A 26,141-nucleotide genomic window follows, 5' to 3' on the forward strand; every position below is an offset into this window, starting at 1 on the left:
CACCACACCTACTGTGAAGCATGGGGGTGGAAACATCATGCTTTGGGGCTGTGTTTCTGCTAAGGGGACAGGACGATTGATCCGTGTTGAGGAAAGAATGAATGGTGCCATGTATCGTGAGGTTTTGAGCCAAAACCTCCTTCCATCAGTGAAAGCTTTGAATGGTTGACCAAATACTTATTTTCCACCATAATTTACAAATAAATTATTTAAAATTCCTACAATGTGAATTCCTGTTTTTTCCCCCACATTCTGTCTCTCACAGTTGAAGTGTACCTATGATGAAAATTACAGACCTCTGTCATCATTTTAAGTGGGAGAACTTGCACAATCGGTGGCTGACTAAATACTTTTTTGCCCCACTGTAAAAGGACCCTGTTTGCTCAATATGCATTGGGTGAAATATAAAATATATGATTAATTCAATATTTTTGTGTCATTAATCATGTGCGTTAACTTGTTACATTAAATTAAAAAGTAAAATGTATCTTAATTAGTAGGTAGTTGGTCTAAAAAATACATCATATGGGAAGTTGAGCTGCATGGTTTTCCTTTTTTTAGTTTTCATTTATTGCCATGCTAGATATAATATGAGGCGATGAGGGGATCTTTGTAACAGGTTATATTTATGTCTTTCTATTTGGCATCAAATGCTCCCAATAATCAAATGAACAGCTAAACTAGTATTGGAATATGATGTAATTATGACATCAATTTCAAATGCACACACAGTTGGTGGATTCACTGTGTCATTTATGCAGCATTAGAAATAGTCATACCTCTAAAAATGTTTTAAAAAAACCCCAGCAAAACTTCATGCACTCCAAGGCACCTTCACTTACAAGCCAAACCAGCACAAATCCCCCTTAGTGGCAAATATTGACAGCCAAGGATATATACAGTATATAAATAATCATGTTTTTATTGCACTCAGCTAATTTGACGGTATGTGCAGAGTAGCTGGTCACACGAGTCTGCAACATGCACTTTAAGTGGGTCACTGGGATTAGCCAGCTGGGTCACATCAGCATCCACATGTGTGAGTCAGACTGGCATCATCAGCATCAGCACCATGTGCCACTGCATACTCAATAATGACAACCATGCAGACAACAACTGCGAACATTTAATAACATCCTAATAAAAATCCCGGAGTTATGTACTTTTTAGATTTGGTTAATATGGAAAAAGAAGAGCAGTTATTCCCTCGATTACGCACAAGAAATGGGATCATAATTGTAACGGATAATTATGGTTTAATTGATGTTAAATGAGCTGAAACCTCATTTGACTCATTAATTCCGAATGAGACCACATCACTTAGCATCCTCTGCAGGCTGTAACTTTATGTGGAAATAAGTTTGGTTTTATATCATACTTTTTTATATGTTGGTGAAATTTCAAACCATTTGTTGTTTGTTCGTGTCCTCGGCCGCATCATTGTGCTGCTTCTGTTTGTGATGTTGTCAGCTTTACTGTCAGCGTGTCCACATGGCCATTTTTATGCATAGTCTATAATATAATGTGATGTCTTTGCAGGGTCTCAGTCTAATAGGTAATAGTTCAAGCAGCAAACGCTTCCTGAGGCCATACAACCACTTAAATCATTTTTTTTGGCATCATGAAAGTTACTTCAAAAGATTTATTCTCCGTTTTAACTCTATTTTAACTTGTGAAAATATACCTTTCGGCTCAGAAATTATTATTTGACAGTTTGAAATAATGAAAATAAATGTTTTGATTTGTTTGTTTTAGAATATTAAAAATCTAATTATTTCGCCAAAGTTAACCTGTATTGTGTTTTTAAAATTTATGTTTTAATTAATTTATATATTTTTGCACCTCAACAGTTCCTGCTGGTTCATAATTTTCCTTATCGTATTTTGGTAATATTTTTATGAATTTAATGTATCTTTTTCTGTCTTTTATTTCCTCTCATCTGGATTGTATCAATGTTGACATCATATTATTTATCTAAATACCTGCCAGACAAGATGTAGCAGTGCTATAATGTGCAGCTGCACAATATGACCGCTAGAGGGCAGCTTTGTACTAATTGGACTGCCTCTGTGTCACTGAGGCCTCTCAATGATGGAAATAAATAAACAGAGGCACATGGCAAATCAATATGAACATTTTATGAGAAAAAAAAACATAAATCATGCTCATTTATAGAAGACAAACAACCAAAAAGCAAGAAAAAAACCACAGTATTTATAGTGACATATATTTTGTCAGCATGCCTGTTCAAGTTCATAGTTCAGTAATGCCATCCATCAATAAAGTCTGTGCTCTGTTCATAAAAATGAATTAAAATAATGATTTGAACATCCACAACCCACACCCTCATTCGGCAGATAAAAAGAGAATTACATCTCAGTGCAATTGGGAACAACACCACTAGGAACAGGTCATCCTGCAGCACGTTTTTGTACATTAAGTCAGTTCCAGCGACATCAAGCATGCAAAACATTTGACAAAGAAGCCGTTAACATGGAAGAACTGATTCTTTCATTGGGTTTTGCTGTTTGCAAGGAAACATTCACAGAATAAAAGACGCAAAAATGTCCACTTGAAGATTCTGGGAAGCATTATAGTAGCAAAAGCTTTTTGTTTTAAATAATGAAAGGTCAAATAGAATGATTATTAAATTAATGCAATTATTTGTTGCATGATTTGCACTTAAATCAAATGAGTTTGAGTATGTTTACATGAAAAGGAAACCAAAGGGACAAGCAGTAGAAAAATGGATGGATGGAAGGAAAATGCCCAGAGGTTTATTCTGGAAAGGCTGCAATGTGCACGCCGTGCCAATAGATGGCGATGTCACCTTCTAAAGTAGCTCAACCCGCATGCGCACCAACTCTTGTCTCTTTCGCGGTTCAAAACTACCTTTTGAAGAATAACCTTCACCAGCGAGTATGTGCTTAAAAAGGAGCAAGTTTGTAAGTAATTCCTATGTACTCTTATTAATGTACCATGTACAATGTATTTTTGGTCGTGCTTAAAATGTAACCATACTCTTAAGCACAGTAGTATCATCTCCTATATTCCTCCCCGCCCACCATTAAATGGGGAATTATTGCGTCCACCATTTTTGTTTTGATTGCGATAAATTCAGCATACATTAACAAGTACTCCGTTTTTATAAAAGGTGTTGTTCAGCAGAATGTTACACTTTTAGAACCATTTTCTAATGTTTGTGTTGTTCTGTAAACCAATGACAGTTTTAAAACACGTCCAGTAAAGAGAAACCTTGAAAATATTGTTTGCAAAATGCTGGAATGTTCTGGAAAAGTTGTGAATTTAAAGGCCTACTGAAATTAGATTTTCTTATTTAAACGGGGATAGCAGGTCCATTCTATGTGTCATACTTGATCATTTCGGGATATTGCCATATTTTTGCTGAAAGGATTTAGTAGAGAACACTGATGAAAAAGTTCGCAACTTTTGGTGCTAATAAAAAAGCCTCGCCTTTACCGGAAGTCGCAGACGATGACGTCACGTCAAGGGTGAGGGCTCCTCATGTCCTCACATTGTTTTTAATGGGAGCCTCCAGCAGCAAGAGCTATTCGGACCGAGAAAACGACAATTTCCCCAATAATTTGAGCGAGGATGAAAGATTCGTGGATGATGATATTGATAGTGAAGGACTAGAAAATAATAATAATAATAAAATAAAATAAAAAGCGACGGCTCCAGGCGGCGGCAGTGTGAGCGTTTCAGATTTAATTAAACACATTTACTAGGATAATTCTGGAAGATGCCTTGTCTGCTTATTGTTTTAATAGTGTTTTAGTGAGATTGTAAACACATACCTCGAGGTCGGATGGCTGCGGTGAACACGCAGTGTCTTCAGAGAGAAGCCGAGGAGCCAAGCTCACAACTGCCTTTTAAATAGCTACTGCAGGAGGACGAATAATCCAATGACGTCTCCGGTAAGATATATATCACACTTTTCCCATCGAAAAACATGCTGGTTGACGTAGAGAAACATGTTCGCTTGACCGCTCTGTGTTAAAAACAAAGAAACACCGGCTGTGTCTCAGTGCTAAAGACAGCTGCAATACACCACTTTCCACCAACAGCATTGTTCTTTATAGTCTCCATTATTAATTGAACAAATTGCAAAAGATTCAGCAACACAGATGTCCAAATTACTGTCTAATTATGCGATGAAAAGACAACTTTTAGCCGTCACTGGTGCTGAGCTAATATTTCCTGACAGTCCGTGACGTCAAGCGCACGCGTCATCATTCCGCGATGTTTTTAACAAGAAACTCCGCGGGAAATTTGAAATTGCAATTTAGTCAAGTAAACTGGCCGTATTGGCATGTGTTGCAATGTTAATATTTCATCATTGATATTTAAACTATCAGCCTGCGTGGTCGGTAGTAGTGGGTTTCGGTAGGCCTTTAATACATGGGAATAAACAAGAATACATTTTAATGTTTCCTTGTGTTCTTCTTGGTTTAAAATTTAAAATGTAAAATGAAATTTAGTGAATGTGCACCAAAAATACTTGTGCAGAAAATCAATCAAAATTAAAAGAATCCAAATAATATTTAAAGTGTTATCTTATCCAAGAAAAATCAGAGAAAACAAATATACTATTATGGCAAACAAAAAAAAATTAGAAATACATCACAATGCTAGCCAGCATGTTTGTCTTTGTTTGACACAAAAATAAGATCATTGTAATGTACATTTGCATGTGTATATGCCCTTAACCACAGTAAATCTCACCGAAATGCTTTGTATTATGTTGTTTGTAAAAATGCTGTTATTGAAAATGTCCTAACTTTTAACAATCGACTATTTCCAAAGTTCCTCAGCTAAGTACTCCACCTGTTTGTAGCCTAACAGTACCTGTAAACAGATTTTTCAGTTGACACTAAAACCCTCAAAAAATAGCCAAGCATCCCAAATAAAAGGGTAATTAAAAAGCAACCGAGTGTGAAGCGACTGGGATGGGAATCAGCACCTCCAAGTCCGAGTCCATTGTTCTCGCCCGAAAAGGGGGGAGGAGACCCTGCCCCAAGTGGAGGAGTACAAGTACCTCAGAGTCTTGTTCACGAGTGAGGGAAGAGTGGATCGTGAGATCGACAGGGGGATCGGTGTGTCTGTTGTGGTGAAGAAGGAGCTGAGCCGAAAGGTGAAGCCCTCAATTTACCGGTCGATCTACGTTCCCGTCCTCACCTATGGTCAGGAGCTTTGGGTTATGACTGAAAGGACAAGATCACGGGTATAAGTGGCCGAAATGAGTTTCCTCCGCCGGGTGGTGGGGCTCTCCCTTAGAGATAGGGTGAGAAGCTCTGCCACCTGGGGGGAGCTCAAAGTAAAGCCGCTCCTCCTCCACATGGAGAGGAGCCAGATGAGGTGTTTTGGGCATCTGGTCAGGATACCACCTGAACGCCTCCCTAGAGAGGTGTTTAGGGCAGGGAAGATTCAGGACACGTTGGGAAGAGTATGTCCCCCGGCTGGCCTGGGAACGCCTCGGGATCCCCAAGGGAGAGCTGGACAAAGTGGCTGGGGAGAGGAAAGTCTGGACTTCCCTGCTTAGGCTGCTGCCCCCGCGACCCGACCTCGGATAAGCGGATGAAGATGGATGGATGGATGGATGGATGGATGAATTAAAAAGCAGCTTTGTGCAGGCAAGTGTTTTGATGTGTGATTCAACCCATTGTCTTTCAATGTGTTTACATGTTTTGCTTTATGACGCAACATCAGGCAGCCGTTTGCCTTTGACAGTCATGCAAAAAATCCTCCAAACGGGACTGGGATGATCCGATTCCTTCATCATCCGCCCTCTTCAGACGTGTTGTCACAGCAGGGTATCAGTTCTGAGAGATACACTTCATTCCTGCAGGTTAGAGCCGGGCAGCTCGTTGGTCAACGTGTGCCAACGTTCCACTTTCTTGCCCTTGTTTTTCAGACAGTCTATCCAGTGCTGCAGGGTCTCCCCCTGCGAGTGGCACCCTAAGGAGACGCCCCCTGACCACCATGAAGGCACAAAAGGACATAAGTAATTAAAGGTAATTAAATGTTACTCTGTCATTCATACTCCACACATAAAGGGGTCAGCATGACCACTTCAAAAACCAAAACCATTTGTGAGGTTTTAGTCACCTTATAATATCTGTGTTTGAATGTCAGCTTTTTTAACCTGCTTTATTGTGTTTCCTTGTTTATCTTGTATAACCGGAATAAAACCAGCTAAACCAAGTAATCAAAACGACCCAAAAAATAATCACTTCCAAATACATTTTAGTATTTTTAATTGTGGGAAGGTTAGTGGCATAAGTCCCCCATAATGCTCAAAATGGTATTACAGGAGCCAATGCAAACTTAACAGTAACATTGCACAAATTTAAGTACTCATTAAAAAATAATTTCAGTATTTTATAATTAAAAATAATATTTAGTTGTTTTCAAAATGAAATATGATAATACAACTCACCCACAATTTGGTAACACATTATTGTAATTGGACAATGTATTTTTGCCTACTTTTTTGTTTGTCCAATTTAATTCTTAAACATTTTAAAACAGATTGAGGTGTAAAAACCTTGAAATATTTTCTTATTATTTACTTTAAAATAATCAACCAAAAAATTTATGAAATGTTATTTAAAAAATAGTTTTTAGATTAAGAACAACATATACTGTGACAAAATTCTCATTGGACAATATTCATTCTTGTTTTTTCTCATTTTATTAGTCTTGAATCAGTTCAAATGACTTATAATTAGTAGGGTTGCAACAATTAATTGATCAAATAAATTAGAACAAAGCATCAATTTGTGTTTTTGTTGCTTCAAATAATGCTTTAATGAGTGTAACTATTAAAACGTATACAATCTGGACCGCATGGATGCCTGTAGCATTAAATACGCAGACATTGTGTGTGGGTGCCGTGATCTGTCGGTCTTTATATTTTAGTAATGCACACATGTTAAAACTTCAGTTTCAATGTTGATGATGTACATGTATTAAAAGAAAAGAGTAAAAGTTATGGCAAGCAGAAAATGTGTTGTTTATTTGAACTATTTCCCCTAAATCGGCATCAAGGCTATAAAGTGTGTTTTATACAATTACTCCTTTAATTAAACAACGAATCAATGGGTTACTTGATTACTAAAATAATTGATAGCGGCGACCCTGATAAGTAGTGTTATGTAGAACTAGTGTAATTTTAAACAATTGTATTGATACAAAATGTGTCTAAATAGCAACTAAAGTGTTTCGGTAAGGTAGCGAAAACAGTATTGGCAGGTGGACAAATGTACCATTTGGGAAACAAAAGCAATTGTCTTGCAAAGATACTAGATAAAAAGCAAATATATTCACTGGGCCCATAGCTAATCTTTTGTCAGCCACAACTTCATTAGTAGCCAGTCAGCTTATTCATGAGCCATAAAGTCAGCCACAGGAAATTAATAGTGGGCCATTTAAACTCACCGATAAAGTCGTTTGACTTGCCGAGGTCGTAATCCCAAACGGTGACCTCTAACGTCTTGGTGGCAAGCTCTGAGAAGGAGATTTCATAGAAGAACTCCTAGGAACATGAAGTAAATGTGAAGCCAATATTCCAAAAGCACTTGTTGCTGTGTCCCTAATGAGGCAGCATGATGGTAATATGCAAACAGTAATTGTCACATTGTGCAGCAGAGTGTGTCCATGCACTATAGCGCCGGGCTAATAATAGCTCTCGCTTTACATTCAGTTACTGCTTATAAATGCATCGGATGCCCCAGCGTACCTCATTAAACTCTGGGTTGAGGGTCTTTTTGATAACAGCAGTTTTGTGCTTGGATTTCTTTTGAACATCTGGCTTGAGGTACCTGAGACAGAAGAGTGTGACAGTCATTGTCATGCACAAGTCATCATCCTGCTGCAAGGAATATTAATGGCTTTTCAAAACTGATTTCACATATATATAGCCACGCGTGTTATTTTAGAATTTACAATGGATGGATTTATTCACTGCAAACTTCGATGAAAATATTAAACCTTGTTAGATTAATACCACTCTGACAGTCTTCTTATACTTTTAAGGCTCTTGTATTGACTCTTATACTTAAGGGTCTTGTATTGACTCTTATACTTAATGTTGTGGCAGTGTATGTTTGTTGCTACTTAACTTCATACAGACAATTTAAAATCTAAATAAAAACTACATTAAACATATAAAAAGATGTAGAAACAAAATGTATAGAGAAAGGATGTAACAATATGAAAATTTCAGTTCATGGTTATTGTGACCAAAATGATCGTGGTTATCATTATTATCGCAGTATGGTTGAATATGCTTAAAAAACACTTATACACACACTAAAATCTTTTGACGAAGTTATTTATTATTTATTTCAAATACAGTAACTAGAAACCCAATATTTTGTGTTTCTTATACGTCACTTACAGTGTTTTAGTTACAGTATTTTATTGGTTTTAATTAAAAAAGTGCGTAACAAAATATATTATTGTTATTTATATTTTTCTGCGGGTTTATGGCATCTTCTGTTCAGCGGTGTCATTATCTGTTGTATCAGATCATGCCTTATCCTGAGTTTTTTTAGATATGTTTATGTGTAGTTTTAGTTCCTGCCTTGCGCTCTTATTTTGTGGTTTTCACTTCCGGTTTTCTCCTTTTCGGCAGCAGCTTTAAGCCTTGCTTTGAGCACTTTTCCACTTACCTGTTTTCTGCTAATAATTAGCATTATGAACTTGAGACAACATATGGTTTTAGGGACATTATTAACTGATCAATGTGGATTATTCTTTTCTTGCTGAGATCAAATACGCATGTACTTTGTGGACGCCGTCTGCTCCACATTTTTGCCGTCTTCTCCACATGTTTTTGCTGTGTTCCAGCATTCCGTTTTGTTTTCTTATATTCTGTCCAGTCAGAGCACTTCCCTGTGGCTCTCACTACTTGTTTGTTTAATAACTAAATACCTTTTTTTACTGCACGCTGCATCCTCGTTCGCCTGCTCTTAAAATGTCTACAACCTTTGTCGTTTCACATGACGCACCCCAGACAGAATGTCCCGATCACTTGATTTTGCAGATGATTTTGCAGACGAGGAATATGAGACGATTTTTTGGGGCTAAAATGGAGGCAGAGGTTTTGAAGTACCCACCCAAGGTAACAGAGAGCTGAGTGCCGAGTCTGCACATCGCCGATGAAAGCGTCATCACGAAGCCCAGCCCTCCTTTTAACATGCTGGTGGAATATGGAAACCCAAATGGCAACCTTACCGAACGTTTTAGGTCCTGAGAAGCAAAACAGCGCAGCCCAGGCATAACAGAGCCAGCCGAACCCAAGTAACCTGCAAGTGCGCAGGAGAACACGTCAGCCAAGGCTCAAGCGGCCAGAGCGCTGGGTCACGCCCCCACAATGTGACGTGCCCTGCTCAGACTTTTCCTCTGCGACTCACACAGTGGAAACTACTGGCATAGATTTTTTTTTAAGCTTGAATCAACCAGCCAGCCTGCATGTGTTCACACGCTCACTCATGTGCCAAAATCGCCCCCCCAGCTTCCCAAAGGTAAAGCCCCAGTTGTATCAGTAAAGCCTTCCCTCCTTCCACCCATGACTGTTGCTCCCACAGTGGATGACAGCGTCTTAAATCTGCTTACTGAGGTGGGGGGGACTAGTGCTCGTAGGTGTGTGACTTGGCTGGCAGAGCTTCGTCCACCGAGGCCGCCACTTCCTGTGCTTCCTCCTGCAAGGCCTTTGCTGCCAGCGACACCTATGCTGACAGCTACCTGTCCAGCCAGACTGCTCTTTCCTGCACGTCCTTTGCTGCCTGTCCTACGTCTAGCACGTCCGCTACATCCTGCACAGCCTCCGGTGCCAATCCATCGTCCAGCCAAGCGGCCACCGCCTGCACGGCCTCTTCCGCCATTGCATTATCCATCCCAGCAGCCTGGTGCTCCAGTTTGGCCTCCAGCCCATCATCCTTCTGCTTCAGTTCTGCCAACAATCCAGCCGCCTGCTGCTTCAGCTTTGCAGTCGCCACCTGTCTAGTCCCCTGCTGCTTCAGCTCTGCAGACGCCACCATTAGTTGCCTGCTGCTCCAGCTCTGCAGACGCCACTATTCTAGCCGCCTGCTGTTTTGGGTCTGCCACAGCCGGCAGCCTTGTCTCCAGCGGGTCTGCCGCAACGGCCAGCCTCAGCTCCAGCGGGTGTACTGCAACCGCCAGCATCGGCTCCAGCTGGTCTGCCGCAACCGCCATCCTCGTCTTCAGCGGGTCTGCTGCAGCCGCCAGCCTTGTCTCCAGCTGGTCGGGCGACGCTGCCAGCCTTGTCTCTAGGGGTCTGCCGCAGCCGCCAGCCTCGTCTTCAGCCGCTCTGTTGCCACCGCCAGTCTCGTCTCGACAGCGTCTTGAAAATCCAGTCTTGCGTTCTTCTCCTGCTTTACCTCCAGCTATGCAGTCAGTTTCTGCCTCGCCTCTCGTTCGCCTTCCGCAGAAGCGCCCAGCTGGTATAGATCTCCTCGAATGCAGCGCAGGCATTTTTCTTGATGCTCACCCCCCCTCCTCCTTGACCCCAGAAACTACTGTTACATGGACGTCCTCCGTGCCATCGGCAGCAACGCCCAGGATTTGGGCTTAGACCTCGGTGACTGCTGAGGTCTCCTCGTCGGCCACGATTGGCCGTTCTGTGATTGCCCACCTCACCAGCTGCAGTAACGGTTAATTAGCTGCTGCCATCTGACTCTTTCCCGCTGACTGTGAGGACACAAGAAGGTGACCCACCGCCTTAGTTCCTCCTTAGTTCCTCCCGTGACTTTGGACTCTTTTTTTTTTTTCTCTAGTCTGAAATCTTTTATGTTGGGGTGGCATTCTGTCATGATCTGTTGTATCAGATCATGCCTTATCCTGAGTTTCTTGGTATTTTTCTGTGTGTTTTCACTTCCTGTTTTCTCTTTTTCGGCAGGTTTCGGGACATTATTCACTGGCCACTGTGGATTATTCTTTCAATGCTGAGGTTAAGCATGCACGTACTTTGTGGACGCCGACTGCGCCACATTCTTTGTACATGTTTTTGCTGTGTTCCAGCATTCAGTTTTGCTTTCTTTATAATCTTTCCAGTCAGAGCACCTCCCTTTTGCTCTCGCTTTTTGTTTTTGTTTAATCATCAAGTTCCCTTTTTTACTGCCCACTACCTCCTCATTCGTCTGCACTTAAAATCACTACAACCTTAGTCGTCTCACACTATGCACCCCTGAGAAGCAGTCCCTTAACACAATGTAAAAACATCTGTCTTATATACCTCTGAGTATAGAACGATCACTTTGTTCTAAGAGAGCACAGCATGAAGGTTCAATGTGCATCATTTAATAACTCACTTGCGCAGACAATGTGTTTATATAATTTTAGATTAGGGTATTTTTTCTTCTGAATGGAGAAAGACATAAAAGTCTCTTGTTGTCTCGTTTGCATTTAAGATAGCGAATTGGCACCAATCAGTTTGCAAATTCATCCTTAGTGCAGTTATCAGGTACGAGTTTTTGATAACTTTTATTTAAAATGGTAATACTAAAACCATTGGAAGTTTTATCACCGTTATTAAAAATACTGTTTATTGTCCATCCATCCATCCATTTTCTTCTCTCAGTGTGGAGGTGCAGTGGCTTTACTTTGAGCTCCTCCCAGATGACAGAGCTTCTCACCCTATGTCTAAGGGAGAGCCCTGCAACCCGATAGATGAAACTCATTTTGGCCGCTTGTACCCGTGATATTGTCCGTTCAGTCATAACCCAAAGGTGATGGTTATAGAGGGAATGGGAACATAGGCTTCCAGTTCAGCTCCTTCTTTACCACAACTGATCGATACAGTGTCTGTATTACTGAAGACGGCACACCGATCCGCCTGTCAATCTTACGATCCACTCTTCCCTCACTCGTGAACAAGACTCTAAGGTACCTAAACTACTCTACTTGGGGCAAGATCTCTTCCCCAACTTGGAAATGGCACTCCAACCTTTTCTGGGCAAGAACCATTGACTCGGACTTGGAGGTGCTGATTTTCATCCCAGTCGCTTCTCACTCGATTGCAAACCGATCTAGTGAGAGCTGAAAATCCCAAAATATAGCCATCAGGACCACATTGCTTGGCACTCAGCATCAAGGGTTGGAATTGGGGGTTAAATCACCAAAAATAATTCCCGGGCGCGGCCACTGCTGCTGCTCACTGCTCCCCTAACTATGGAGTGATCAAAGGTGATGGGTCAAATGCAGAGAATAATTTCGCCATTTTAGACTTAGACTTAGACAAACTTTAATGATCCACAAGGGAAATTGTTCAACACAGTAGCTTAGTTACAATGATGGAAAGTGTAAGGATGGAAAGGACACTGCAGGTATAAATAATTTTGTGTGTGAGTGACAATCATTGGTACTTTAACTTAACATTATCTACAAAAAGCAGAGACCTAATCCTGCAGCCACCAAACCGGATCCCCTCAATGCTGTGACTGCGCCTAGATATCCGGTCCATAAAAGGTATGAACAGAAACTGTGACAAAGGGCAGCCCTGGCAGAGTCCAACCCTTAGTGAAAATTGGTCCGACTCACTGCCAGCAATGCGGACCAACCTCTGACACGATCATACAGGGAGCGGACTGCCACAATCAGACAGTCCGATACCCCATACTCTCTCACTCCCCACAAGACTTTTCGAGGGACGCGGTTGATTGCGTTCTCCAAGTCCACTAAGCACATGTAGCTTGGTTGGGTAAACTTCCATGCACCCTCAAGGACCCTGCCGAGAGTATAGAGCTGGTCCACAGTTCCACGACCAGGACGAAAACCACACTGTTTCTGAATCAGAGGATCGACTATGCCACGATAAGGTGGCAGCTCAGAAAGGAAACCGTTTACTGTTACATCCCTGCTATACAGCCAAAACCTGTGTTAGCGGCCACTGGCCGATAGCAGTCACAAAAATGTCTCCCACAGAGAAAAACATTTATGATTATATATAAATGTAACAGCCACAGATAGTGGCCACTTATCTTACATCCTGAATATAAGGTTTTTTTTTTTAAACTTTGTATAGTGGCCACTCGGGATGTAACAATATAAAAAATCTCACGGTACGATGTTATCACGGCATTAAGGCCACGGTACTATTGTGATGTGTCCAAAAAAATAAAAGACTTAAAAATGCCATAGTGCGTAAAATGAAGCGGCAGAAATGTTTATCATAAACAGATTTACTGTAATTGAACACAAACATAATGTTAAAATGTTATAATCATATTTATTACTACAAACAAGTATTTTTTAAGAACAAACAAATGTGGGGCGACATCCACTGTTTCTCAACTTTTACTTTCAGAGAAGCAGTGTCCTCTTCAGTGGACATTTTTATATTAGCTTTGAAAATGCAGTTTACCACAAAGGTAAACTCACATTTGAACTTTTATTCATGTAACTACCCCACAAATTAACATTAAGCTTCACTGGCTTAATTTTTCCAGGTGATGGTAGCTTATCATGTATCGTTCGGTGTGCAACAGCTGCTTTTCCTCGGCACAGTACGACGTGAGCCAGTCTGTTTTGGCTTTGAACACTTGAGACGAATGCAGCGCGTTATTACCTCCACCACAGGCATTATGTTTCCGGCAGGGTTTGTTTGTCTGTTAGCCACATAATTTAAACAGTTGTGAAGATTTTGATAAGTAATAATTTTTGTATGTACTACGAAGTGGAACACACTTCACTTCTTGCTTCCTCTTTCGCTCCACTCTCCCACATTGCCCACCCGTTCTGCACAAAGGATTTTGGGAGATATAGTTAATTTTCAGACCAGCCAAAGCAAAACAGCCAGAAAAAAACTACATTCACCAAGTTTTTGTTTGATACGTCACACGTCCCGGCATTATTGAGAAGATTTTGATACTGTATTACCACGGTATCTACAATACCGTTACAGCCCGTGGCCACTAATATCAATATTTGTTGTACTGACAAGGTGTTGACAGATTGAGAGTTTTCCGACATTTAACTTTTTCCCAGAAGGGAAAACCAGTGGTGGTCAACAAAGCTAGGATGGATGTTGTAAAGCAAGCAGCATAAGAACTATCTGACTACAAAAAAGGCTTAAATCTTCTTGCAAAAAGCAGATACAAGCAAAAAAGTCTTTCGCCACTACATCAGTACTTCTGTAGCTACATGATGAAGTTGTCAAATGGGAAACATTTTCTGAGTTCTTTGCATGCATGGCATAAAATTTTACATTACAATTTCAATTCAGATATTGTTAGTAAACTATGTACTAAGAAACTATGCTGTGGTGCATGAAATGGACAATGTAAGTGCCAAAAAGACAGCCAAAAGAGCTTGGTAGATGGGAATAAAGCTAAAGGTAAAATATAGTGCAGAAATGTATCCAAACACAGGAAATGTAATTTAAAAATTTTCCTTTAGGGTTCGTGTGGCTGCACTTCGTGAAGACGGATATGTTCCTTTTTTTATTCTTTTTTTTCCTCTTTTTTAATCAAAGGTTGCAAACATGCCTGTTAATGTGCGGTTCAAATCTCTCGCTCACAGTCATATAGATAAGCTTCTGACTATTAAACAACAACGTTTCGGGCTGTGTTCTGCCCTAGAAACAGCTTTTCTCTAAACAAGAAATATCGTTTTAATCTCGTCACTACCCAATTTGATTGTTGACTATTTTTAGAATAAGCTAGCTACGATATTAATTCAGTTTTGTGCTTTTTTTCCCATAATTTCACATGTGAGTTTGGGTTGACAGTACCTTAGATCAAAGTTTTTCCACCGGCCGCACACAGAAAAATTAATGCAGCGAGGGACCACGTTGCTACAATTTGTACATTGAAGATGCTAAAACTCATCCAAGGTTGGCCAATACTGTGTAATGCTAAACACTAAGCTATCTGAACAAAACATTGGCCCCGTTTACACTGCACACCAAATCTTGATTTTTTTTTGCACTAAAATGACACATACCTGATTTATTTGCCAGTGTAAACACTCCAAAGTTCTTTAAATCTGATCTATTGGCATTAGATTCAACACACATCAGGAGGTTGTCCTGAATCTGTCAAATGTGCCTTTAGTCTAAGCGCAATGCGAACTGAATGTGATTTTTTTTGTCAGCTTTGAGCGAGCTATGTCACTCGGGTGCACGGAGGAAGACGCAGTCGCCAGCGGAAGTGGATATTTCATCACAACATCCTCTTATGGTGAGCAAAGGCAATTATTACGACCAAATTTTCGGGGCATCACCTGTCAATAGTGCGCAAAAAATAAGCTATATGTAATATGTGAGTATATATTTTGATTCCGAAGAAATAGCGATTGTTGAAGGGCCGAAATTGAGGCTGTAGCGCTTTTGCTTACCGTATTTTCCGGACCACAGGGCGCACCGTATTATAAGGTGCACTGCCGATGAGCGGGTCTACTCAAGTCTATTTTCATACAAAAGGCACACCGGATTATAGGGCACATCAAAGGGCTCATATTGTTATTATTTTTTTCTCAAAATTGAAAACACTTCCTTCTGGCCTACATAATATGTAATGGTAGTTCTTTGGTCAAAATGTTGCACGGATTATGTTTTACAGATCATCTTCACGCAACTTTCTGACAGTCCCTTCGGGATGCGCCGTTTTGTGGGCGGCCTTATTTACGTGGCCCACCTTCGGCAGCGTCTTTTCTCTTTCATCTTTAAAGTACGGGTGTAGCGTGTAAGGATGGGAGAGGAAAAAGTGTCAAAAGATAGAGCAAACTGTTTTAATGACATTCAGACTTAAATCAATAACAGAGCATCTCCTCATCCGTGGCTCACTAGTGTAATAACAAAAAACGTAAATGTGTCCCGAGAAAAAACGTCCAACCGGAACTCTCTAATTATTAACTCTCTAAATAAAGTACTATCTAATCTAATCTAATAACTAAAGTTCTTTGGTTGAATAATATAAACTCACCACGCTGGTATGTTTTAGCGCTTTCATGGCGAGTTTACTGACAGATATAAGTAAGAACTTTAACGCTACATTATTTTTAGAAATGGCAATAGTGGAGGATGAATGTCCCATGACAAGAAGGTACAGAGAAAGAAGACGCTTATCGACTACGGGGTCTTCACGGACTACAAAAGCGGATACGCACACATTTTCAGGACTTATGTACAGGTAGCTCACAAATACAGATCAGCAGGTACCAGAAGGTAAGAAAAGTTGATTTTGCATGATATTCCGAAAACCCCCCACCAGATAATGTCTTATACACACACACCATAATAAAACTTGTATGTACTCATATGTGTAATGTTCTATATTTTCAATGGAATATACACAATGTTATTGTTGTTTACTTGATTCATATTGCAGTCTACACGTATGTCTTATGTGGGACTGCCATCTACTGGTCACTTTTATCATTATAGCATGTACCAAATTAAATAGCTTCAAGGTCGGTAAGCACAACCAAAATGATTCTGTACATTGGGCGCACCGGGTTATAAGCACTATTGAGTTTTGAGAAAATTACATTATTTTAAGTGTGCCTTATAGTCCGAAAAATACATTATCCATCCATCCATTTTCCACCGCTTATTCCCTTTCGGGGTCGCGGGGGGCGCTGGCGCCTATCTCAGCTACAATCGGGCGGAAGGCAGGGTACACCCTGGACAAGTCGCCACCTCATCGCAGGGCCAACACAGATAGACAGACAACATTCACACTCACATTCACACACTAGGGCCAATTTAGTGTTGCCAATCAACCTATCCCCAGGTGCATGTCTTTGGAAGTGGGAGGAAGCCGGAATACATTATATGTGAGTTAAAAAATAAAGCTCAAGTAGATCCATGCTGAAGTCTGTTTCCTCTGCTAAACAGCCATTAAAAGATTAGAACCCCCCCCCCCCCAATATATTACACTTCTCACATCCATTCATACATTATATTACTTGAATTTATTTTCACGTAAAAAAACGCTAATTTTCAAGGTGTGGCGACATTTATTTTATTTTGTAGTAGTAGCGACTGGTCAACTTCCTTTGTTTTGACTTTATCGCACTGCGCATGCAAGTGACGTCGAGGCCACATTGGTGTCACGTTCGCGTTTGCACTGGAGTCTGATAAAAAATCAGATTTTATTCTGCTGATAAACAGTCAGCTAGAAAAAAATCTGATTTAAAAAAAACAAAAAAAATCAGATTTGGGCCACTGTAGACTGCAGTTTAAACATAGTCATTGACATCTGGTGACAAAGCAAATTAATGTAATGTCTGATAATATATCTTATAAATGATGAATTGTGTTTATTTGTAGAATAGGGAGAGGGCCATTAAAAACTAATTGTAGGCCAAAAATGGCCCCCAGGCCAAACTTTGCATTACATTTTCTGTCCTAAACAAGCCTATGCAGTCAAGCTTGCACCCACCGGCAGGTGGTTACCTTAGCTTGTTAATAACAAGATTGAGAATTAATTTGGACTATTTTGTCACTTACATCCGAAAGAAATTGCAATGTACTTGCTGTACTAATAACTAAAGTTTAGTCTGCTTATTTTTACATTTGAGATTCCACATTTCATTCTAATCTACAATGCAAAATGTGTGAACAAACAGCATGAAACACCTTTATTAAATGATTTTCTGACACGTGATTTTAATCTCAGAGACAAATGTCCTGTTGAGCAGATTCATTACTAGTCATTAGACTTTTTATTGGAGACCCCACTGTCGTCTCAAAAATTGATTATTTCTAATAAAACAAATCATAGAGAGAAAGTGGGGGAAGAAAAAGGAATTATGTTCAGCTGAAAAACAGGATGGATGTTTTTCCGGTTAGAGTTAATCAAAGTTTGCGGTACAATTCAACATAATTGGAGTCTGCTTGGCTCTGGAGGCCTATCTAACTTTGTCTCTTTGCTAAGAGCGTGAGAGTGTTGTGCGTCTGGTCATTTATCTCTCAGCAGGAAAGAAAATTTGCTCCAACGTCTTCCTTTGCTGTGTTTATTGTGTTATTTTCGAGTGTGTGGCTCCCTCACTGCATGAGTGCTATCCCCTTTACCAACTCCACACAGATTGCATCAGTATCTGTTAGCGAGCTGTCATCAAATATCCCTGGATATTTTGAAGCCAGCTGGAAGGAGCACGGCAAAAGCTCCTATTCAGCTTTCCACCCACCACCCACGGCTCGCCGTGTATGAGAGCGTATGTTCCCACATGCTCTCAGACACAACAAAGCATCTTGAAAGAATATTGGTGCTGAAGGCCGAGGTGCTTCTGAACTGAAGATTGGTGGCGAATCACACTGCATGTGTGGGATGCAGAGGCTCACTGGAGGCACGTGAAACACGTGTGTGTGTGTCGAGGATAGATACAAGCATTCAGTGAGGAGTCCTCAATTTATAATTAGCCTACTAAACAACCAATTATGGATGAATTGTTATTTTTACAAATAAAGTTTTAAGTATACTGAAGAAATAATATTTTCCTCTTGTGTACTCCCTATAGTGATGCAAAAATAGAAAATATGAAATGATCCAAAACATTTTATTTAATCAACTGTCTTGCTGATTATTCAAATACATGTTATGAATATGTAATACTTTGAAATGATTAAGCTATATAAAAAAAATACAACTTTTTTGTGTGTGTAAAACAGCTAATTACTTAAAGTAATATTTTTAGTTTTTAGTTTGCAGATTTGTTGCAACAAATTCCATGATTATTATTTTTTTCTCAAAATGGTCCAGCACTTAACTTCTCTCTTTTCCTTTTTACGTTCTGTTCAGCGGCCTACTTGACAGTAAGCTAGTTGGTCTTTGTTTAACCAACAAAACTACACATCCATTGGTTGCTACAAATCATTATGCTTCCATTGCTCCAATTGAAGCAACATAAACATTTTGATACAAACAGAGAAATACTGGCAAAAATCAATAGATACTGTAAATCTCATTGCATTGTTTGTTTTTGTGGCCTAATTGTCTATTTTGCGTGTCTGATCGGCATTGTGTTGGCAAGACCACAGGATGTTGGGCAATCAAGTTGTTCCACAAAACCAACTGAAAGCAGGAGTGAGCTCTCGGGGAACAAACTGTAAAGTGAAGACCAATTCCCGAGCTCATTTGTCTCCTTACTGTCAGAGTGCATCAGTCAAGCCGAGGAGCCTGGTGACCTCAGTGACACACACAGTATTGCTTTCCTTTCACCACTGACTAATGAAACGATGGGAGACTCTTCTGACACTAACAACCCCACTAGACTTTTGTGTCCACTCCTTGGTCTGGTCCTACCCGCGGATCATGTTGCTTGGTTTTTGAAGCACACTCTGCCGTTATTATCTTGATAAATGGCCACACACGCGATGGCCTCCACTTGCGAAGGAAAGTTGCATTCATCTGTCACTGATACCTTGATTGTTCAGTCATAAGTGGCAGCTACAGGTGATTTATGGTTGTCAAGGTTACAGTAGGACACCATTCCTGCCCGTAATCTACAGTATTGAGCCCCACAGGATTAATTATTTTGTACTTAGGGAAAGCTTCATTGTTGGAAAAGTCTAATGTCAGTAGGGCAAAAGCATACTGCTCCACTGACAAGCAATTGTAACCCTAATGGCACAACAACATACTAGTTTGTGAGCATGTACAAGTAAAAAGTGTGTACAAGTAAAAAGGTCAAATAAACAACCACCATGACATGACGACGGATGTATTTTTTGGTAATGCATTCAAACTTGTAAATAAACATAAATAAAAGTCTGCTTCTCTGCTTACAGAAGAGCCAATGGCAGGTCCTCTATTCCGCCTATAAAACTCAATAAAAACGCCAACAATACTCCATTTACATTTTGTGACTTATGTCCTAGGCATGACGTTAAAGTGCATCCGGTAGTGGAGGTTCCTCTTTGGAGTCTTGGGGCAATAGGAGGTTAACACCTTTACTACTGTTACCCCAGATGGCCCTTGGCAAAGGCCTAGTACCTGACTTCCCCCTAGCCAGGGATACGGTGAAGACTTCAACAGCGGAGCAGGCATAAGACAGTAGATGTAAAACCACCACATTGCTGCTACGGCGGAAAAAGGCACCCCTACATCAATGTGGGCCTAGTTATGGGGAAATAACAACCCAAGACCTCAACCGTGGAACAGGCGGAGGATGATTGCTAACCCTAAGGAGCGTCACAACGGCTGGAATGGCAGATGAAGGCTGCAGCAGAAAAAGGGTCCCCAGTTGTCTTGGACTCCATGCCACTGGACCCTGACCCGGATTTGTCAAAGATCGTGTGGTGACTGTCTGTGCACCAGTCTCCCCACGTTAAACAAAGTCACGTACAGGCATCCTCCATAAAGGGATCCACTTTAACATCCTGGTTCAGTCCTATGGCAACCAGCACGTGGCGATGGGAGCAGGTTTGTGAAATCTGGAAGCCCCTAGTCATGAGCTGGCACACTAGGCGGTGGGTTTAAGATTCAGTCGCTGGGCTTTTGGAATGAGGCAGAAGGTGCCCTTTGGAAGCTGCACCCATGACTGAGCAGCCCTATTTAGGATCCACTCTGCTCACTCCATTCGGGGAAAGGGCTAAAAAAGGTTGCCCTAAAGATAGCCTGCCTCAGACCTCCCGACTGGAATACCACATCCAGAGGGATCACCACTTTGCGGTCAGGAACACAGAAATATGAATTTCAAAGCCTGAAATGTGCGCACTCTGATGGATAGTGCAACCAGCGAGACCGGAGAGGCGAACCAGCTTGACCGGAGAGGCGAACTGCAATAGTTGCTAGAGAACTGAGGAAATGCCAGATCGACATAGCTACACTCTCCATAACGCGATGGGCAGGCGAAGGACAACTAAAGGAGGAGAAAGGTGGATACACTTTCGTCTGGAAAGGAAAAGCTGCTTAAGAACCTAGGATCCATGGGATTGGCTTTGCCATCAAAAACCAACTCATCAACCTCCTCTCTGAAATTCCTGTGGGGATCAATGAGCGTCTTATGGCCACCCCCCTGGTGCTTGCCAACAACCAGATGACGACAATTGTGACTGCTTATGCCCCTACTTTTGATTCTGAAGAGGAAGTGAAAGAGACCTATGCCTGCCTAGATGAGGTCCTGTCAAGTATCCCCAAGGAAGATAAGATTATCCTCCTGGGAGACTTTCGTGCCAAGGTTGGCCAGGACCACCACCTCTGGAATGGCACTATAGGAAAGGAAGGCATCAGAAACATCAAGTCCAATGGAGTCCTCCTTCTCAGAAAATGTGTGCAGAACAACCTCACAATCACCAACACTTTGTTTCGCCAGAAAAACAAACTTAATGCTCCCTGGAGACACCCTCGCTCCAAGCAGTGGCATCTTATTGACTATGTCATCGTAGGAGCCAGGGACCGCCGTGACGTGCACATCACAAAAGCCATGTTTGATGCGGATGACTGCTGGACAGATCATGGCTTCATTCGCTCCACAATATCCATCAAACTCAAGAGGAAGAGGAGGGTTCAAAAGGAGCAGACCTGGCCAAGACTGAACCTGAAAAACCTGGATGACAATGCCACCCAGCAGAAACTACACGCCTCTCTTGGGGAAAGCCTCCAACAGGAATATCCTGATGACATCGAAGAGCACTGGAGTCTGCTCAAATTCACAATCCTTGATACCTGTAAAAAACACCATTGGGTACATGTCCAGGAAACATTAGGACTATTTTGATGAAAATGACACAGAGATAGAACAGCTCATCTCTAAAAAAAAGGAAGGCCTTTCATATCCGGCAAAATGATACGGCATGTGAGGCAAAACGAAGGCAGACGTCCAGAACCGGGTGAGAGACCTTAAGAATACCTGGTGGACAGAAAAGCCACTGGAAATTGAGAGACTGGCAGACTCAGGTGACACCAGAGGCTTTTTCAATGCCAATAGGGCCATTTATGGCCCTAGCCATAAACCCCCTGAGCTTAAAGAATGGGCGGGAGTTGCTGAAGGACAACGAGTCCATCAATGCTCGATGGAAAGAGCATTTCCAAGAACTTCTCAACCGTGACAGTAAAGCTGAACAAGGCATTATCAATCACATCCCTCAGAGTCCCATCAGAGAAGACATGGGGGGAACCTCTTACAATAACAAAGGTCAAAAGGGCCATCAGGAGCCTTAAGAACAACAAGGCCACTGGTCCAGGTGGGATCCCAGCTGAGATCTTAAAGGAAGGCGGACCAGATCGCCAGCACCACATCCACACCCTACTCCTCAAGGTTTGGGAAAAAGAAGAACTTCCATCAGAGCTTAGGGATGCTCTCATAGTGACCATATTCAAGAAGGGGGACAAGGCTGACTGTGGATACTACAGGGGCATCTCACTTTCTTTCAACAACTGGCAAAAGTCCTTGCTCGTATTCTTGCAGATCGACTGCTAGCACTGTCTTAAGAAATGCACAGTGTGGCTTCCGCCCATCTAGAGGCACAGCAGACATGATCTTCACAGTGCGCTAACTGCAGGAAAAATGCTGTGAACAAAGATAGCCCCTGTACATGGCCTTCATAGACCTTACAAAGGCCTTTGACACAGGGAATCTCCAGGCTCTGTGGAGCATACTATCAAAGCTTGGCTGCCATGTAAGTACATCAGGATACTAAAGTTACTACATGATGGTATGTCAGCCACAGTGCTCAGCAACAGTGGTTCTGTGTCCAAGCCTTTCACAGTGGAAGCAGGTGATGCAGGGATGCATTATTGCACCCACCCTGTAAACCTTCTTCATTACTGTCATACTCCATCTCCTTGGCAACGAGCTGCTACAGGGTGTCTGTTTTGTGTACAGAACTGATGGCAGGCTCTTTCACCTTAACAGGTTCGAAGCTGAGAGCTAAATCAGGAACACCACCTTCATGGAGCTTCAATATGCAGATGACAACCCCATCGCAGCACACTCTGCAGAAGACCTCAAGGGCATCCTGAATGCCTTTGCCAAGGCTTACCAAGCCCTGGGTCTAACCTTGAACATCAAGAAGATCCAGGTTCCCCATCAACCTCCACCCAACCAACCGTCAATCCACCCCGTCATAAAACTGGATAACACCACGCTTGAAAATGTCGACCACTTGAGGCTACCCTTTCTCCTCAAAAGCTGACATCGACTCTGAAGTCAACCATCGCCTGAGCTGTGCTATTGGAGCATATGCCAGACTCCGGAAAAGCGTCTTTGAATATCGTGATCTAAAGGACGAAACAAAACTCTGTCTACAGAGCCGTCGTCCTCCCAACCCTGCAGTACGGTGCAGAGTCATGGACCACCTACAGCAGGTACCTCTGAGCCCTGGAACAACATCACCAAAGAGCCTTACGAAAGATCCTGAGGATCAGCTGGGAAGACAGACGCACCAACATCAGTGTCTTGGAGGAAGCCAACATTTTCAGCATCACCATTACAATAATGCAGCACCAACTCAGATGGATTGGCCATGTCATCCGCATGTCCAACACACATCTCCCCAAACAGACCCTGTATTCCGAGCTAAAGGAAGGTCAGCAAGCTCCTGGGGTACAAAAGAATGGCTTCAAGGACATCAAGACAAACCTAAATAAATTTCACAGCACCTCGAGTAACTGGGAGCACATGGCATTGGATAGGCGCTGCTGGAAAGAACTAGTGCGAGAAGCGGCTCAACACCATGAAATGGAACTCTGCTGTGCCGAAGAGACAAGGCGACAACACCGCAAGGAGAGACAAAAAAAGGCTCCAAGACAACACATTACCTCCACCTTCCCCTGCCCACCCTGCACCAAAGTATGTGGATCACGGATCGGCCTGCACAGCCATCTGAAGACCCACAAGCAGACCCCCCTACCAGGAGGACCGTCCAACTCGCTTCGAGTGACCGCCGACGATGATGATGATAATTATAAGCGCGAATGCAGACAAACTATTTATAAAGGCGCCTTGATCATGAGCTTGTGTGCCAATGTTCCCTTCTGACTACAAACCCCGTTTCCATATGAGTTGGGAAATTGTCCATCCATCCATCCATCCATCCACAATTGGGAAATTGTGTTAGATGTAAATATAAACGGAATAGAATGATTTGCAAATCATTTTTAACCCATATTCAGTTGAATATGCTACAAAGACAACATATTTTATGTTCAAACTGATAAACTTTTTTTTTGTGCAAATAATCATTAACTTTAGAATTTAAAGGCCTACTGAAACCCACTACTACTGAGAAAACGCCAATTTAGTTTATATATCAATGAGGAAACATTAACATTGCAACACATGCCAATACGGCCTTTTTAGTTTACTAAATTGCAATTTTAAATTTCCCGTTGAAAATACTGTTGAAAACGTCACGGAATGCTGACGAGTATGCGTGACGTCACAGACTGTTGGGAAACATTAGCGCTACGCACACACACAGCTAAAAGTCGTCTGCTTCAACCGCATAATTACACAGTATTTTGGACATCTGTGTTGCTGAATCTTTTGCAATTTGTTCAATTAATAATGGAGAAGTCAAAGTAGAAAGATGGAGTTGGGAAGCTTTAACCTTTAGCCAGACAAACACACGGTGATTCCTTGTTTAAAATTCCCGGAGGTGAAACTTTACTATGGATCAAAGCGGTCAAGCGAACATGGATCTCGACCAAATGTCAACCAGCAGTTTTCGGTGAGAAAATTGTGGTAAAAAGTCGCCACTTACCGGAGATCAGCTGAGCTTGTGCCGTCCGTACAGCTGCCGTCGACTTCCATCAGACATTGGCCTCAGGACACCCGTGGATACACCCTTCCGACTATCAGGTACTATTAAACTCACTAAAACACTAGCAACACAATCGAAAGATAAGGGATTTCACAGAATTATCCTAGTAAATGTGTCTAAAAACATCTGAATACGTCCCAATGCAATCGCGTTATTTTTTTTTTTAACTAGATTTATTTTTTATTTTTTTCTAGTCCGTCGCTATCAATATCCTCAAACACAAATCTTTCATCTTCGCTCAAATTAATGGGGAAATTGTCGTTTTCTCGGTCCGAATAGCTCTTTTTGTTGGAGGCTCCCATTAAAAACAATGTGAGGATGTGAGGAGCAATCAACGGGTGACGTCATCGTCTGCGACTTCCGGTAAACGCAGGGCTTTTCTGTTAGCGACCAAAAGTTGTGAACTTTATTGTCGATGTTCTCTCCTAAATCCTTTCAGCAAAAATATGGCAATATCGCGAAATGATCAAGTATGGCACATAGAATGGACCTGCTATCCCTGTTTAAACAAGACAATCTCATTTCAGTAGGCCTTTAATGCCAGCAACAAGTGATAAAAGAGTTGGGAAAGGTGGCAATAAATACTGATAAAGTTGAGAAATGCTCATTAAACACTTATCTGGAACATACCACAGGTGTGCAGGCTAATTGGAACAGGTGGGTGCCATGATTGGGTATAAAACAGCTTCCCCAAAAATTCTTAGTCTTTCACAAAAAAGTATGGGGCGAGGTACACCCCTTTGTCCACAACTGCATGAGCAAAGATTCAAACAGTTTAAGAACAACGTTTCTCAAAGTGCAATTACAAGAAATTAAGGGATTACAACATCTACGGTCCATAATATCATCAAAAGAATCTGAAGAAATCACTCCACGTAAGCGGCATGTTCGGAAACCCACATTGAATGACCGTGACCTTCGATCCCTCAGATGGCACTGTATCAAAAACCGACATCAATCTCTAAAGGATATCACCACATGAAACACTTCAGAAAACCACTGTCACTAAATACATTTCGTCACTACATCTGTAGGTGCAAGTTAAAGCTCTACTATGCAAAACGAAAGCCATTTATCAACAACATCCAAAATCGCCTCTGGCTTCTCTGGGCCCGAGATCATCTAAGATGGACTAATGCAAAGTGGAAAAAGTGTGCTGTGGTCTGATGAGTCCACATTTCAAATTGTTTTTGGAAATATTCGACATCCTGTCATTCCCAAAGGGGAAGCGAACCATCCAGACTGTTATCGATGCAAAGTTCAAAAGCCAGCATCTGTGATGGTATGGTGGTGCGTTAGTGCCCAAGGCATGGGTAACTTACACATCTGTGAAGGCACCATTAATGCTGAAAAGTACGTACAGGTTTGGAACAACATATGCTGCCAT

The 26,141-nt window shown here is 41.6% G+C and overlaps 1 protein-coding gene and 1 long non-coding RNA gene across 3 annotated transcripts in view; one reads left to right on the forward strand and one right to left on the reverse strand.

Moving 5' to 3' along the window:
* Positions 1-2,118: 2,118 nt before the first annotated feature.
* Positions 2,119-26,141, reverse strand: part of doc2a (double C2-like domains, alpha) — a 75,333-nt gene continuing 51,310 nt past the window's right edge. For both annotated transcript variants that reach the window (XM_061909452.1, XM_061909451.1), the window contains exons 9-11: positions 7,763-7,844; positions 7,462-7,558; positions 2,119-5,994 (exon numbers count right to left, since the gene is read on the reverse strand). In XM_061909452.1, the coding sequence (XP_061765436.1) occupies positions 5,858-5,994; positions 7,462-7,558; positions 7,763-7,844 (316 nt within the window). In that variant the 3' untranslated portion in view covers positions 2,119-5,857. The remainder of the gene's footprint in view (positions 5,995-7,461; positions 7,559-7,762; positions 7,845-26,141) is intronic.
* Positions 5,734-26,141, forward strand: part of LOC133558230 (uncharacterized) — a 95,281-nt gene continuing 74,873 nt past the window's right edge. The window contains exons 1-2 of the long non-coding RNA XR_009807914.1: positions 5,734-5,869; positions 5,936-6,035. This is a non-coding gene — a long non-coding RNA (uncharacterized LOC133558230). The remainder of the gene's footprint in view (positions 5,870-5,935; positions 6,036-26,141) is intronic.

The sequence above is a fragment of the Nerophis ophidion genome, linkage group LG08 (assembly GCF_033978795.1).
Source record: "Nerophis ophidion isolate RoL-2023_Sa linkage group LG08, RoL_Noph_v1.0, whole genome shotgun sequence".
NCBI classification, from domain to species: Eukaryota; Metazoa; Chordata; class Actinopteri; order Syngnathiformes; family Syngnathidae; genus Nerophis; species Nerophis ophidion.